The 16,402-nt window shown below is 39.0% G+C and overlaps 1 protein-coding gene across 1 annotated transcript in view; it reads left to right on the top strand.

Moving 5' to 3' along the window:
• Nucleotides 1–1,917: 1,917 nt before the first annotated feature.
• Nucleotides 1,918–16,402, top strand: part of LOC138068030 (uncharacterized) — a 226,134-nt gene continuing 211,649 nt past the window's right edge. The window contains exons 1-2 of the mRNA XM_068952550.1: nucleotides 1,918–1,992; nucleotides 2,884–3,081. Coding sequence (XP_068808651.1) covers nucleotides 1,918–1,992; nucleotides 2,884–3,081 — 273 coding nt within the window. The remainder of the gene's footprint in view (nucleotides 1,993–2,883; nucleotides 3,082–16,402) is intronic.

Genomic DNA, 16,402 nt, shown 5'->3' on the forward strand with positions numbered 1-16,402 from the left:
CAAGCCAAAGGTTGCCTTTGGACTGTTTAGCTTCTTGATTCCTTACCAAAGGTTATTCTGAACTGTGGTATCCACTGAGGGATGAAAAATCAAGGAAAGACATTGCTTACTAAAGGAGACTGTAAGACCCTAGACTCTGAACGTGGCTCCAAAAGGATGTTGGTGAGTAGTTCCACTAGGAAAAAAAAAAAAAAATCTGATAGAGAGAGGAGTGGAGTGAAAAGGAGTACGGAAAAAGATTTGTGATTTGGGCGGTACCCAAATTTACAAAGCAACAAAGCCCAAGTACAGCAACAGTTATGCAAAGTTCTTGAATTCCCTGGTGTTCCTTTGGCAACATATGCTTGACTGGGTTTGTTTAAACTCTTTGCCTCCACTTCACTCATAATTAAATAGCAACAAAGAGAAATAAAGGGTCTGATTCTGCAGCTTCTTGCACTGTGCGTATTCACCTGTGTGCAAACAGCTCATAAGTCATTACCGCATGAGAATGGCAGTACTCTGAACCCATTTGGAAGAGAGCTAAATTACTTTCCAAAGTAAAAGTCAGTGGAGAAGCAGGCTATAGTAAGCACACAGAGTTTTTCTGGTTCAATTAACGTCTGTAAAGTTCAAATCCCTTAGAGCTGAGGAAACGCTCCAGTGAGGATCCAGGCTTCTTCATATGGATTATATATAAACCTATTCATGAAATATAGTTATTGCTGTGAAGATCGTAGAGCATCCTATTTTTCTATAGCTTTTGTGGGGACAGATCAGAAGTAACTCTCAGTTTCTCTGAGTAATTCTAGGTAAATGGAATAAAAAGCTGGGTAAAGTGAGAAGTCAGTGTGCAGTCTAACTTAAAGCGAGCCATAAATGAGTGCAAAAATAGGCTAAGAGCAGATGGTGTTAGCTCTGAAATGAGTATGTGAATCAAAACACTAGCTGTGTACATAACGTTTGGATTTAAATCTGATTTGTAGTTTACTGCATGACATCAGTGGATCGTTTTACATAGTGCTGGTTGCTTGCCTGGCCAATTAGGCTGTCTGCCTTAGGGTGTATCCCTTCCTCCAGCCACCCTCGTCCTCTCCTTTGCGTCATTTCTGGCACGCGTCAGACCTCTTGGTGAGTCTGTTTAGTTCTCTAATCTGACAAATGGTTTTCTGGTTGCTCACTGAATTTTATTATCTCAAGCAGAGGTCAAATGAGTACCAGGGTCAGCACAGGGAAAGGGGTAGAAATATACAGACAGGAAGAGGGAAGAGAAGGAAAATGGGACAGCCATTTTTATTTGGTAGGATGCCCTTAAACCAGCTTAGTTATTTAATTGCATGTAGGCAGCCTGAGGTAAAGGCATTGCTACAGAACACCTCACTTTGCCTAAAGGAAAACTGTTTTACCCAGAGCGAAGAAGATGGGGATCTGGCAGGGACTGGTTCCCGCAAAGCAGCAGAAAGGGAGAGGAGGAACAGACCCCACAGTGCCTTCGCCTGCCACAGGGGAGAGGTGCAGAAAGATCGGGGCATGCTGCTTGGTGCAGGAAGCTTCCGAATAAAAGCGGGACCCGATTCCATTGCTGCCTCTCCAAAATGGGATTTGCCCCCTGCTTGGCCGATCTTCTCCAAAGCCCCTGTGGGTTCATACCCTCCGGCGTGCCTGGAAGAGGCTGCTGCGTCGCGGCCCCGAGCGCAGCCCGCAGCGCCCACCGCGTGCTTCTCCAGCCCCTGGGCGCAGTCGGGGGGCGTCAGCATCGGGAAACGCAGAAGGAGCACGGCCTGGTTTGGGGCCGTCTTTATATATAAGGGTGCAAAGGCCCGGCGACACCAAGTGTGAAGGAGTACTCTGAAAATCTTTAGAAAAGGATGATCCAGACCTTTTAACAGTGGTTGTTTTTGTGGTGTTCTAATAAAATTGGCTTCAGTTCGGGTAGAAATGTTCCCCGGCTGCGGGAAATCTGGCAGCTTTCTGCCGCTGCTCGGCCTGGCTCACGTGCGCCTTGGGGCTGAAGTGAGTGGTGTCTAGGTGTCAGCTAAGTGACATGCCTGGCTGATGAGTTTGTTTAAAATTTGAAGGGAAGTACGTTTCAGTTTCAGATATCTCTGTCACCAAAGTTAAAAGCTTTTGTAAGTCATTGTAGTGAATAATGACAAGATAATGTAGTTTGTCCAGTGGGCATTTAAAAGCACTTTCCTACATATCTTTTAAAATCATTTGTGGGTACCAGTACACTGTGTTCATGGTTAGGAGCTGATTTTACAAGATGCTCAGCAATTCACACCCACGTATCTGAAAGGAAGAGGAAGCCTTAAGTCACTTTTGGCTTACTAAAGCCATCAGAAACTGTTGAAACGACTTTTTTCTTAGAATTTCAAGGATCAAAGTCAGTGTTGCTTGATTTTACTGTTTTTAATATGTTAGACTCTCAAAATACCTTTAGGATTAAATAATTCCTCAACATACTAGTATTTTATTGATTAAAGTCAAATTTTTGTTCTGCACGGTAAGAGGCGCATGGTTTAAAAACATTTGCCAATCTTCGAATAAAAGATGGGCAGCATCCAGCAGCAAGTCTGATACCTGAAAGCACATTTAAATGCCAGGGCTTTATTTCATATTAATAAAAAAATAAATAAATAAATAAAAAAGAAATTCACTTGTACAGCCATTATAGGGGCCTTCTGAAAGACTAAACTGACGTGAATCGCTAACCTAATTACTGTAATGTCAGAGCACTGTTTAAATGCAGAGGAACACTTATTTTCTTTGTCTAGTTACATCTCTAATAATTACTGAGACTTGGCAACGCTGCTTGTGTAAGCCTTGACCATAAATTATACTTAGACCAAGCATCTTTGGAAGATAGGGGCAGCTTCCGCCTATGGCTTTTGTTGTGGCTAGGGTGGTGAGATGCGAGGAGGGTCAGGGCCAACCCCAGCCGCTGGCGTCCCTCGCCCAGCAGACAGCTGCCGGGAGCTGTGGCACGCGCTGGCCTGCCTGCACGGGGGCCACGTCGCGTGGCTGAGGCGCGGAGGGAGCCGCCGAGCCCCGCAGCACGCGGGGTGGCTGCCCACCTCTCTAGACGTCCTCATCAGACAGGTGGGACGTGCGCGGGCCTTTGCGCGGCGGAGCGGCAGGACGAGCAGCCTCCCTAGCAAATTGATGTCATTGCATAGGTGTCTGGCTGGGGCTACGAGCCCAGCTTCCTTGACCTTAATCTTTTCTTTTGCGTATATATTTTATATTATATCTATATTATGTCTATATTTGTATCTCTCGTCATGCCTGGCTTCATTTAGTCATCCAAATGAAAGCGTTCATTTTTGTTTTTAGATGTCTTCTGAGTGCGCTTACAGTGAAGCTACTACAAAAGTGTTGTGAGTGTGTATCCATGGGCTGAAATCTGCTGTCTGTGGAGCTGAATGTGCTCTGATCTTACAGGCTTGTTTTTCCCTTGAAGGAAAACGTCGGGTTAGTTCTGTTCTTCCAAGAAATAACCATGTTTCCATGCAGTTCAAGAGTATTATAAATCTCTATTGCATGCATCAGTACTTTCAAGATTACACTTTATCAATCTTCAGGTTGGCGTTGTCTAGCTTTTGGGACTTAAGGTTTAAAGGCTCTGTTACAGCAGTCACATGCTCCTCTCTTTTCATGTGTAACATTTTTACTTAGTTTTGAGTGCTCAATTGTCTATTAATTGTCAGTTAAATGCAGTTATATATAAAGCTTTTTAAGGGGGACTGGTTCAAATAACCAGCTGTAATCATGTTTTACACCAGTAATTTGGAATTGGTTTGATCTTCAATAATATATTTGTCCTTTGTCTGTAATGGTAGCTTTTTTTTTTTTTTTATAATACCCCCTTAGTAGGTGTTGATTCTCGCTGGTTAGAACCTTTCAAATACATTAATTTACAATTGATTGTTGCATTTAAACTGAACCGTTTCGTGGGGGGTTTTTTGTTTGTTTTTTGCTATTTCGGTGACTACACTGCTTTTGTTTTTGCCTCTTCAAGCAATTCTGCCTTTATGTATATATGTTTTAATTTCCTGCTGTTTACTGTTGATGAAATACTTCTTTAATTAACCTTTATTAGAGTTTGAATGGAAAATAAGATGGAATTACGGAATTATTTTGTGATTTGTCAGTTAAAAAACTTAGATGTATATGTAGAATTAAATTTAATAAAATTTAGCAAATTTTTACGGAGGTGGAGTTTCATGCTGGAGTTGCACTGCGCAATTAAAATGCTGAGTTACTCACGTCAGAGCTACAGAGCTAGTCAGAACTAGTAGATCTCATCCTCTGTGCCTCTCTATTTTAGTTTGAATGATTAGAAATGAGAAATACAGGCTTGCCTAATTTACTTTTTTAAGTCCCCTTTTCTTTTTCTTTGATTAGACTAGCTATTAATTGAATCAGCTTAAACTAAAGAAATGTACCATCTGTACCTTCAGAAGGGACAATTTTTAAAATCAAAACAGTCAGGTGTTGGAGGTGTCTGCAAGTTTCCGGTTCTCACCAATGTTGCTGAATTTAGGTATTTTTGAAGCCATGTGATTGTATCAGTGCCTCAGGGTTCTGGGGTCACAGAAATACATTTCTAGGAATCATGTTTGTGGAGAAAATACTAGAAAGTTTTCTATATACTCAGGAACCACAAGTAAACGAAAAGAAATCTAGATGGCATTGTTTGTAAAGTGTCACAATTTTATATTGTTTATATTTATGTTTGATTCTAATTTTAGGGAGCCTTATTCATTTTTTGAATGCATGATATTGACAGAACGATGAATAGATAGAAGGTGGTTCACGTTACAGCAGAAGATATGCTTTTTCTTTTTTATAACTACATGGAGTTATATAAAAATGCAAATATAATGTATTTGTGTTATTTTAACTACAATTTGGGGTGTGTTGTTTATAGCAAACTTGTGTTTAGAAAGACGCAGAACTAACGTTTGCAAAAAGATGTTAGTATCTAATATTTTTAGCCTGGAAGATGCAACTGAAAAAGCTAGAGATTTCAGATTTTTAGATATAACTATAATGACTTGCTGCTTTTCATTTTTGACATTATTATTGTCAGGTACTCGAGGAGGAGTCTGTTTTTTTGGGTGAGTCTAAGTCTCAAATGTCAGAATCTTTTTATAATGTATTTCAAAATGCTTGGGGTTTATGCATTTATATTCAGGAGAAAGTTGTTGACCTCACTACTTTTGTAACTATATATAACGCCTAGTAGCTACTGTTTGGTTGATTTGTTTGTTTGTATACAGTAATTACTTTCCAGTGTGCCTGTCACTCTCCACTTAAATGAACATTATAAATTCTTATAGTTCCATTCTGAGCAGTAAAAGCATACCCTTCTATATGAAGTTGAGGAACAACTACTTAAATATGGAAATAAGTAGTAATCTGTATTTGCTCATAAACTTGTCATCTAGGCATCCAGAGAAAAATGTATTTACAAAATCCAAGTGCCTTTGGAAATTAAGGATGCTTTCTTGCCTTCTTTTATCCTTTTAGGATAGGAATGTTTCTTTCTAACACTGAGAAAGCCTTACAATTTTTTATTCCTCTTTGTCTTCCACCTGGCTTCTCTCATTCCGTCTTCCATGTGGTCCTCCTAAAGGAGGAGGAGCACAGCTTGTCACTACGTTGCTCGTGGATTAAACCCACACTGCAAGTTGGTGAAGCTCTTCCATTTCTGGGGCTCATGGTCTCCAAATGCAGTTGCTTCATATATAAAAGTATCTTTGAGTCTCAGAAAATATGGAGGAATATAAAAGCAATCAAAAAGAGTAGAATTCTATTGCTCTCTTAGGATTCATAGGTTAATATAGCTTATCCACAACAGGAATAGTAGTCAGCCCCGTGTTTTGAGTTTCATCTCATTTCTGATCTACTCCAGCCTTCAGCCTGACTTATAAAGCTTATTAACATCTTCCATGCCTAATTTATCTCAGGAAAAAAAGAAAAAGAAGTGTTTTCCCTAAGTTGGGAATAAGTAATTGCATGGATTCAGTACATGCCTCACACGTATATGCTACCCTTTATGCTATTTAGGTTTATTATAAAGCTCTCCATGATCTCCCATGATCACCATAATATTCCTTCTTCATAAACCTCCATAAACTTGTTTTTTTTCCTCTTCAGTGGATTTTCATGTAATTTATATGAAGACAGATTTTTTCTTCCCTCCACGGCAATTTGTGCTATCTAATAAACGCATCTCTGTGGATTGTCTTTGCTAGATGTCCTAGCTTAACTTGCTACAACACGCTTTTGTCCAGTCTTCCCAGGGTAAAATCCCGATTGAAACCATGCATTATGAATGTGCTTTGAAAATAAGCCTTAGTTTAGAAAGCAAGTATCTTAATGTGTCTTAAAATGCACCATAGCTAAACAGGTTACTCAACAAACTGATATCTTCACAACCCCAGCTCCTATTTTTGTTAAAATGGGGCCACTCAAGTATAAAGAATTTGATTATGCAAAATATATAGTGTCTATATGGTCACTGCCATAAATAGGAAAGAGCGGAGGAGAAGCAGTGGTGTCTGTAACTTTTGCCCTTTGAAATAGGAACTGCATTTGTAATTCAGCAGGCAGCAGTATCCTTTCAGAGACATGGCAGAACCAACGACCTAACACAATATGCTGTTGGAAATGGCAGAGTCAAAGTGGTGTAGATCACCTGGAGCAGCTGAAAGGTGCAGGTTGTGTGTGTGTGTGTGTGCGCGCGCATATATATGTGTGTATATGTATGTGTGTGCGTGAATGTGTATATGTACCGATGTATATATTTGGGCAGGGGGGACAATGGACCACTCTGAAAACCTCCACCCTGGCATCTCAAAACCAGGCTAACTTTTTAAGTCTCCAACCAGCTCTGTTTCAGCTGTATGTCTTGACCTGTGAATCACAGCTGGCTTTACTTCACTCAGTTCATTCCCTAAACTCTGCTGGTGTCCTGGGGACGAGAGGAGGATGACGAAGGGAAGGAATTGTTTATTTTTGACTGGCTAACAACTGGTATCTATCCCAGAGGAAGGTGCAATCGCTTAAAAAATGAAGTTGAAGTGCCCCTGAAATATGCAGGCTAAGTAGTAGCGGCCAATACCTCATTAGAAAGGTTGCAACCAACATTATCAGGCCCTGATTTAGGGCCGTATATCTTTGATTAAGGAAATTATGTTAGCCAGAATATTGAAGGAAAGTGTGTTTGGAAAGACTCTGTCATCACTGTACTTTTTATTTTTGTAATAGGTAATTAGAGATTATCTCATTTAAATTTTTCACTTTTGCCTCTTATCGTTTAATCTTTTATCCTTCAAATTAACTTTTTAATTTTTGTGAATGCAAAAGTTTGTGTTTCCTTAAGAGAAACTACTATTTTTTACTGGAACTGAATCCTGCACCTCTTAGATTTCAGAAAAGTTGTGAATATAAATTGTTTTCTCTTAGACTAGTATGTCAAGAGCCACGTGAAAAGCGTGTGATTCACTGTTTCAACATCCACTTCATATTGACAGTGCTGCAGCTCTGAGTGCAGTGCCACGTCCGTGGATATCCACCACTCTGGGATGTGGTGTGGCAGCTGCAGTTGGCAAGCGTGTCGGTGGTATTTGGGAATCTCTGGAGAAAGTGGCCATAAGTATTATAATTGAGGTGGTTTACTATGAAAGCATCATATGCTTTGCAGTCACCCTTACTACTCACTTCTATTGCCTTAAGCATTGGGAAGCAGTCAAATCTGTGGCAATAGGTGGATGTTCCTCAGTAGCAGTATCTTGCTTGTGCAATGATGAGGTTTTTTGAATTCTCTTTGAATGTATAGTATGCAAAAGCACATGATACCGGCATCCTTTTAGTTTAGATTTCTAGTGCATGCTTTGCTGTTTCAGGTAAGCAGTTCTTTTTCAAAGTCAGGAAAAGACATAATGTATTACCTCGAATAGGACCCTGAGTGCAAAAATTGTAAAGTTGACTGTGATTAATCTTAATATATTTCATTTTTTTATATTAGCAGAAAGGAGTCTAGAATATCGCATCGATGTAATACCTGGGTAACCCCACTGGCCTCTGCCCAAATGCACTGCCATTGAGCAGAAGGTGTACTAATGTTGTCCTGGATCAGCAGGGAATTGTACTTACCCGTTCATTGTCCTTAGACTGCTTTCTTTGAGTCATTTCAGTCTATTTTACTGATATGAGAAAGCATATTTTTTTCTAAATGTTGCTGCCTATTCCACTAAGTATGAACTTTTTTTTTTAATGACCCTTTTCCTTTGAACTACTTCAGAGTCTGAGAAGATTTGTTATATCTCTGCCTTGATACAAACCAATTATTTTAAACTGAGCTGAATGTACGTACCTTTTCTTCAAGTCAAGATCAGGTAGCGAGTCACTCCTCAGAGCCCTCAGTGTTTGTGCCTCTGACTCTCTGAGTATTTAGTGTTCAGGACTCTCCTAGAAAGCCTGTGTTTCAGTGCTGAGTGTCTTCAAAAGCAAGCTTGGAAAATAGTATCTGTGCTGTGGTGGCTAGTGACTGAAAAAATCCAATCCAAAGAATGATGAATCTGCAATTTAATAAAAAATACACAGTATGCATTCCACTTTCTTTTGCTAGAGAAGTGTAAGCCAGGTGAGGTTCCCCTTGAGTTATATACTTGCTGCATGAATTTACTTCTCTTTTACTTCTTTGTGAAGGTAAGTTGAGGCATCTTTCAAACCAAGTTACATTTATGCAATACAGCTCTGACTGACAGTAGAATTTGTGCCGTCCTTCTTTGAATTAGGCTTCAGTTTAAAATGAAAGCACCTTGCTTGACCTCAAGTGCAGAATGTTTTGGTGAGCAAGACACCTTTCAGCCTACGTGAAGCGGTGAGGGAGCAGGGCAGATGCTCTTCATATAAAGGCATAACAGCACTGTCTCCCTATGAAAGCCTTTTTTCAGCAGTAACTTTACAATTTTAGCAGTGGATACTGTCTGCATCTCTTGCATTTTTTCAAAAAATGCTACCAGCAAACAACATGATGAAGAAATCGCAGTTGCTGAAGGCATCCTGCTGTTTCAGCAGTTCAGGGTCCTGGGGCCTGATTTTCTAGGACAGTTTTCTGAGGGAGACCCCAGGACGTTGTCTCTGTGGTGACTCTCTGATTTATTAATTTAGTGCTTGAGAAAGTGAGAAAATGGCAGGGTTTCCCCTCCCTCTCCCCGAGCAGACCTCATATAAAGACACTCACAAGCAAGTTTCCCTAGCTCAGTGACGCCTTTGGTGCAGCACCCTTACTCGCGTTTCTCTTGCAGTAACTCTTGCCTGGCTGCAGGCTGCTGGTAGGGCTTTTTCATAGGGGACAGTAATGACTGTCGGGATGCAAATATGACACTGGAACCACACAAACTAAGGAGAACTTCTCCTTTCGATCTTTGCAGATGTTTCAGTTCTCCCATCACTTAAGATGGGAGTGGCAAAAGACAGGAAGACACATTATTTGGTAAAGGCCAGGCCTATGGAGAAAGGAGACAGATTACACGGCCCGTTCTTGCATTGCTAATTTCAGTTTTGTCCAAGTGCAATTCACTGTATTTCTTGGTGCAGCTGGCCCTTGTGCACATACTCAAAAAAGGGCCTATCCCGAGGAGTCAGAGCTGTAAAACACAAGAATTTTGTCCCTCTGACACCCATTGGGACTTCTACTGCCAGATTTTTACAATCCTTCATCTTCCATCTTACTAGTTAGAGGTGGAGTAAAAATGAAGAAAAAGAATTTTCTGGGAATATAATTTGTTTACATTTGTGTCTTTCCATCTTTCCATTACTTGTCACTGGAATATTCTGGGCTCTAAAGGATGTAGGAAATGGTTCAACTTGAGATATAACTGGGATATAAGGCAGAACAGGTACTCAAAGGCAGATGCGTTGTATTTTGTTGCTTTAGACCAGGGATTACAGAAAGAGATGTTGACTAGTCTAGTCCATGGAAGAGAAATCCATTGAGGGACACAAAGATGTTACCCTGGCTTAGGAAATTTGAGACATGTTGCTAAAGGATAAGAGAATTTGAATGAAATACGCTGCATATTGGCCTTCTTCTTATAGCCTTTCCTTACAAGCCACTTCTGGCCACTGTCAGAGAAAGGATACAGGCTAAACTGGGCTTTTTTCTGACCCCGCACAGCTGGTCTTATGTTCTTATTTCATTTCATCCGATATGTTGTCAGTAAGCTTGTGGACCTTTTCAGAATTGTTCTCTGAAGAGCTCCTTGCAGGAAGATTTTCTTGTTTAAGAACTATTATCATATACAGATAGGGTCCTTTGTTCATTTTCAGGTCCTCAGGAATGTTAGTAAGCTATTAAAAATTGTAATCATAGTAGCATATTGATGATTTGTTTTAACGCCTGATAATTTAAATCTATCTTAATAAGGGATTCTCTGTGGTTAATTACATAGAAGAGGAATCAGATCGTGCTATGTATAGGAGCTCATCTGTGGATAATTCCCTAGCCTATTTGCTACAGCTGAGATTTAGGATTAGTCCTGTGTCTCAATCAGTTTACATAATAAAAATTTGAAGGAGAAAGGTGCGGCGCATGATAGAAGAGAAGCTATTCTATAGTGGATGAACAGAGCCTAAGCTACGTCTCTCTTAGCACACTATTATTTGCCAGCATAGTACTGTGTCATTTGTCACACCTACAGATTTTGGTTCACATAATAATAACACCAATAAGAAAGCACCAAAACAGTCATACAAATTTAGAATTTAATATGAACTTGTATTATAAATTTTTAGTACTCCCTTGAAAGTCAGATGTTCTTACTGAAAATTGACAGTATTATGTTTAACCTGCCTGAATTTGATCAGAACTCTTCCTTTCAAATATGGTCTATCTTTGGGAGAAAATCGTATATAGAATCGGCACCATGCAGATATTTTAAATACTCATTATTTTTATTAATGGCTTTGAAGGCATGGAGGTTTGCTTACTCAATTTCCAGACAGTACCAAGCTGGCAGAGGATCCCCGTACTTTGTAGGACAGAATTACAACACAACGCTTTCTTAAAAATTGAAGAAACTGTCTGATATAAAAAGCTATTGTTGAATAAAGACAATTCAAAGTACTACTTGTAGAGGACAAAACTGAAGTGTACAAGTTAGAGAATAACCTGTTAGATAGCAGTATTGCTGTCATAAATCTGGAGGTTTACAAATCCCTATTTGTGAATCAGTGGGCCTCATCCTGCCCTATGAAAACAGGAGCATATTCAGAAGTATGAAGTAATCCTTCTGCTCGCCTCAGCTGGAGTCCTTTTGCCGCTTTTGGACACCACGCTTCAAGAAAGATAGGAATGAACTGGGGGGAGTCAGGTGTAGCACAGGATGAAGGATCCAAAGTCTGAAAAATGTAACCTATAAGAAAAAGAAATTGAAGGTTATGGTGGGTGTTAAGAATAGAGAAAAGATGACTGGAAGCTGGGTAGTTCTTCAAATGCTTAAAAGAAAACTGTGAAGAGAGAGGTAAGAAACTTTTTTTCTCCAAGGACAGTTGAACTTCTGTTGCAGATAGTGAAATGTATATGAAGTATTATGTGGATAGTGGAAAATGCTGTCTAGTTCAGTGAAATCTCCATCACTGAGGGTTTTTACGAGCAGATATACAATCATCTGTCAGAAATGAGCTAGGTATTCTCAATCCTTTGTCGTGAGGAATCTGAGTAGAGGACTTCTTCAATTCTCTTTCAGCTGTGCTTTCTATTATTTTCTGCAGATGTTAGCCATACAATAACAAACCGTCTAAGACTAAACATTTTTCATTTTTGGAACACGTGTAGATTTCTTTTTTATAGACTTTTTTGGCAAAGATGAAAACCATAGGCTCTACTATATTTGACATACAGTTGGCAAAAGTAATGTAACTTGCTGAAGTACAATTCAGTTTAGGCTCTTAAACAATGAAAATGCTTTGGGGATTTTACCCTTAGTGCTTTATATTAAAAGCCACACAAAATATGAATAAATATGTTTAATTAGTTATCATAAAACCTTTTTGCCAGGGGAAGGGAGTCTCTTAGGTGCTTGTGTACAGTGCTACGAGTGTTGTTGTTGAGTTGGATGAAGACCAATAAGCAAGTTGGAAGGTTTCGTAATGCAGAGTGGAAGAACCGTCTTAGCATTGTTGACTGGTTTAAATAGTCTTAGAAATGGCAACTGCGACATGAAAAAAAATACTTCCTCAAATTGACAAATTCTTGAATGTCTGAGTTAGCAGTGTGATTTTCATCTTCTCGTATAAGGAAAGGGAGAAAAATCATTCCTCACGGGCTGAAATTCAGTGCAAATGTAAACCCCAGCAATACTGCAATATATGCTTTACAAGAACTAGAAACAGCGTTAAAATGTCTATTAAAAGTGTTAACATTCTTGTCATGAAACGAGTGTATGGCAGGTCACTGCCTGACATTCTTGCAAATGATATGCACTGGGCATAAATAGAAGATGTTACAGTCATGCTTTTCCATTGCAAATCATTTAAAAGTTTGATGAAAAGAGAAGAAAAGCCAAGTAGAAAATTTTACCAAATATTCTATCCATCCCCTCCAGCTGTTTACTAGGGTCCAAAGGAAGCTATCCAGTTGGAAAATATAGCTTCCAAATTATTGAATGTGAGATTTTCTGTGCAATCATTGTTTTAATGTGCATCACAAAGACCATGAAAAACATGCTCTCTCTTTTTGATGTCCCTCTGTCATTTTTGTGTCTTTTGGTTGGCATAAAGATTGGAATATATTTTCAGCCCTGCGTGCATGTGTGTGTATGCATATACAGAGGGATGAGAGCCTGTAGGGCACAATGCTTAGTACAGTGCATTTACCTGAACCTTCAATAGTTACAGCTTTTTATTCATTGAACTGTTTCCAGTGCTGGCGGAAGTTATTCTTTGGGGAAAAATCTAAGCATCAACAAAATGTGTTTCTGGTTAGATAATAAAACATTGGTGAAGTTGATCAGTTGGCTGTCTTCCAAATCAGCATCTGACATGCACCTGCTTCATTTATTTGTTTTATGCAGCTTCTCGTTTAACATACCATAATATTCAGGGAAAGCAATCAGGTTATACTAATCAAATTGCTAACGCTTTCTTCATTTAGTTCAAAAAATTCCAGACACTAATGCCAGTCTGCAGTTACAATACAAGGACTATCTCTGGAGTATTGGAATATAATTAGAAATATGCCAGATCTTTCAGTAGAAACGGAAGCCTGTAGGCGCTTATATTTCTGGTGGCTAAAATTGCTCCACAGGGATGAATATTAAAACATAGTAGGGCTTAGATATTGAAAGACAAACAGGCCCTCTATAACTAGAATTTAATCTTTCTTTTTATTCACATGGACTTTAAAAAATATTAAAAATACTTAAAAAAAAAAAAAAAAACCCTCACACAGCTAACTCAGGGCTAAAAAAAAGAACATGCTATTTAGACCAGCTTAAAAGATTGTTAAGATATCTTGTGAAATCTGCTATCACATGATGATCTTCCACCTAGACGTAACCTGGCATGTAGTTCGGATTCCAGAAGTCCTGCTATTTGCACCCATTATTATGTATGTTGTTACTTGGGATGACTTGAATCAAAAGACTTCTATTAAAAAAAAAAATCTAAGAAATACTGTAAAAGTTTGATTGATTGTACTCAGTGGAATAATGTAAGATATTTTATTTTATTTTAAAAAGCAATTTTAAGCAACAGAACGTCATAGGATGGCCAATGAATCCATGCAGCGTTTACTTCTACTTATCTGGCTCGTTTCAGATTTCTCAAATGAGTAATAGTAATGGAAACCGTGGTTGAATTTTAGTTCACTTACTGATTTTTTTTTTTCCTGGTAATAGCTTTTATGTAGGTAGGCAGGTATGTATATATGTACGTAAATATAGAAGTAACTGTATGTATGTATATATCATATTTCTAACTGTTATTATAATCTGGGTTTACTGCTGAAGAGGCCATTTGCTTAAATTTGTGATTTTTATAAGCTTGATTTGATTCTCTCTGATAGTAGCTGCAAAAGTATTCTGCCCTGCTTCAAATTCCAGTTGATTTTGTTATTCTAATTAATGCTAGCTGCTTCAAAGCCATAATGTCTAATTTTTTAATTCTTTATAAAGCTGTGACATTTTTGACTTAGCGTTCAACTGTGTCCCATATTCTGTTGTTGATTTTTGGGGCTCAGGGCAGGAATTAGAAAGGGCTTTTGGGGAGGTGCGGCGCTGTTTGAACTGCTGCTGACTGCCCCCGACAGGTACGGAAGTCTTGTCAACAAGATTTAAAGTTGCTGTCATGTTTACACAGCCACCTAGAGCAAGTTGAGTTTTTGTTCAAAATTAAGTACTGACAGTTACTGGACCATAGCAGTGTGTATTAGTTATGATTAACGTCTGACATTGCATCTTTTGGGAGATATTTAAGCCACTTTTTATGTCAGATGTAGCACACTACAATGTGTTTCTGATCGTTTTTTTTCTAAGATTACTGCCCTGAAATTCCTAGCTTTCAGACTAAACTATTAAAGTCATTTAAGTACTTAATTCTGAGCCCCCAGAAGGATTTTCAAATACACCTGGGCAGCCTGGAGTTACTTATGTTTGGGTGCTAAAAAAAATGCTACTAATATAAACAAATTTTTAAGCTACTAAATACACGAATTCACTGGATCAGGTTGCCCAGAGCGGCTGGGGAGTCTGCGTCCTTGGAGGTACTCAAACAGCGTCTGGACGCAGTCCTGGGCAGCCCGCTTGAGCGGGGGGACTGGGCCAGCTGGTCGCCAGGGGTGTCTTCCAGCCCCAACCTCTCCATAATGTCTGAGCAGACGAATTACCTGGACCTCAGCCTGGCAACTTTTCCTTTCTCGAGGCCTCAGCTGATATCAAGAGGAGGAAAGAAGCTCCTCCTCACAAGTGAGCTGTGCAGAGTGCCATTTTCAGCCTTTTGTAAACTGCTGAGATTTTATAAGCAGGAAATTTGTTTTACAGCAAGTACTTATAGCTTATATGAAAATGCTATTACCAGTATCTAATGAAAGGAGTAATTGCTTGTTCCTCCTGGCAAAATCATCTTTTTAGGGCTGCCTGAAGACTTTAAAAGCTTAAGATTCTGGCATGTGGAAGTACATGCCTAGAGTTTACGCTGTGTATCTAAAGTTGAACTTGAACTACATGGAATGACTTATTTACCACTACTAATTTAATTGCTTTAATGCCTGTAAGCATGCAGCAGATGTTTCTTAAAGTAGTCACCAGAAGACTTCCTTTGATACTGTTTAAATCCTCCTCCTACAGCTAAGCTAGTAATAACAACAGGAAATTAGGACCACAACCCTTCGTTATATACCAGTGAGAAGCAGATAAATCTTGCACTCCATTTTAGGGATTTCCTATAGAAATAAACTACACTGAACGTTTGTGAGATGATCACAGTTCTTTCGCCAAGTTTTTCAAATATCTAGAATTTGGGTAAGAATCCAACCTAAATATATTCTAGATCATTCACAACTGGATCTATCAAGATTATGTTATATCTTTCATCTTGAAAGTAGTGATAGAAGCAGTTACTGTTTTCGTTTCCTTAAATTGTTCAAGAAAATAAGTGGGGGCCATCAGAAAGCAAGCAGAGGTTTGACGGTCACCATCAGTCTGTTCCTTTTGTACTAAAAATTTGAGAAGTTGTTGTAGCCAAAGTTATATCTTTTTAGCTCCTTGATAATATCTCCTTCTCTGGAGAAGATTATGAGCCCAGGTATCTCCAGGGGAGTTTGCTAAGCTGTGTATGCAGTGCACGGAGTATTTCAAAATCTATCCCTTTCAAACAGCAAAGAAAGTACAATCTTTGATAAGAGGAAGAGAAGCTGTTCAGTGAGGTAGTTACCATCACTCACAATATAGTAATGCCAGTAGGTACTTTACTGGCATTTACTTTAGAGGATATAAAGAAAATATTTTCCATGCAATATATTTTATCACTTTCCTATTTCATGATTTATTTGTGTTTCCTTCAGTCATTGAGCAAAATGTCGAGAAATTTGTGCACCAGTCTGATGTAGGTTCTGTGTAGTACAGACACAGAGGCGGATTCAACTATATGTTGAATTAAACAGTGCTGGTATTGCAACAGCTTTTCATTGCTGTTTCCTGCTTATAAGATGTTTGTTTACTAGGTACATATTTATGTAATGCTAATTGTGTTTGGTTGCTGTCACATTCATTGGAGTGGGGTTAGGCATACCACACTACAATAGCAAGAGTTCACGTTCATTTTGCTATGCTTTGACTTGGTCAGAAAGGGGTGTAGAATATCTTATTCCTGTTGCACCATCATATTTCGAAATACAAGTGGATGTTGT

The sequence above is a fragment of the Struthio camelus genome, chromosome 8, assembly GCF_040807025.1.
Source record: "Struthio camelus isolate bStrCam1 chromosome 8, bStrCam1.hap1, whole genome shotgun sequence".
NCBI lineage: Eukaryota > Metazoa > Chordata > Aves > Struthioniformes > Struthionidae > Struthio > Struthio camelus.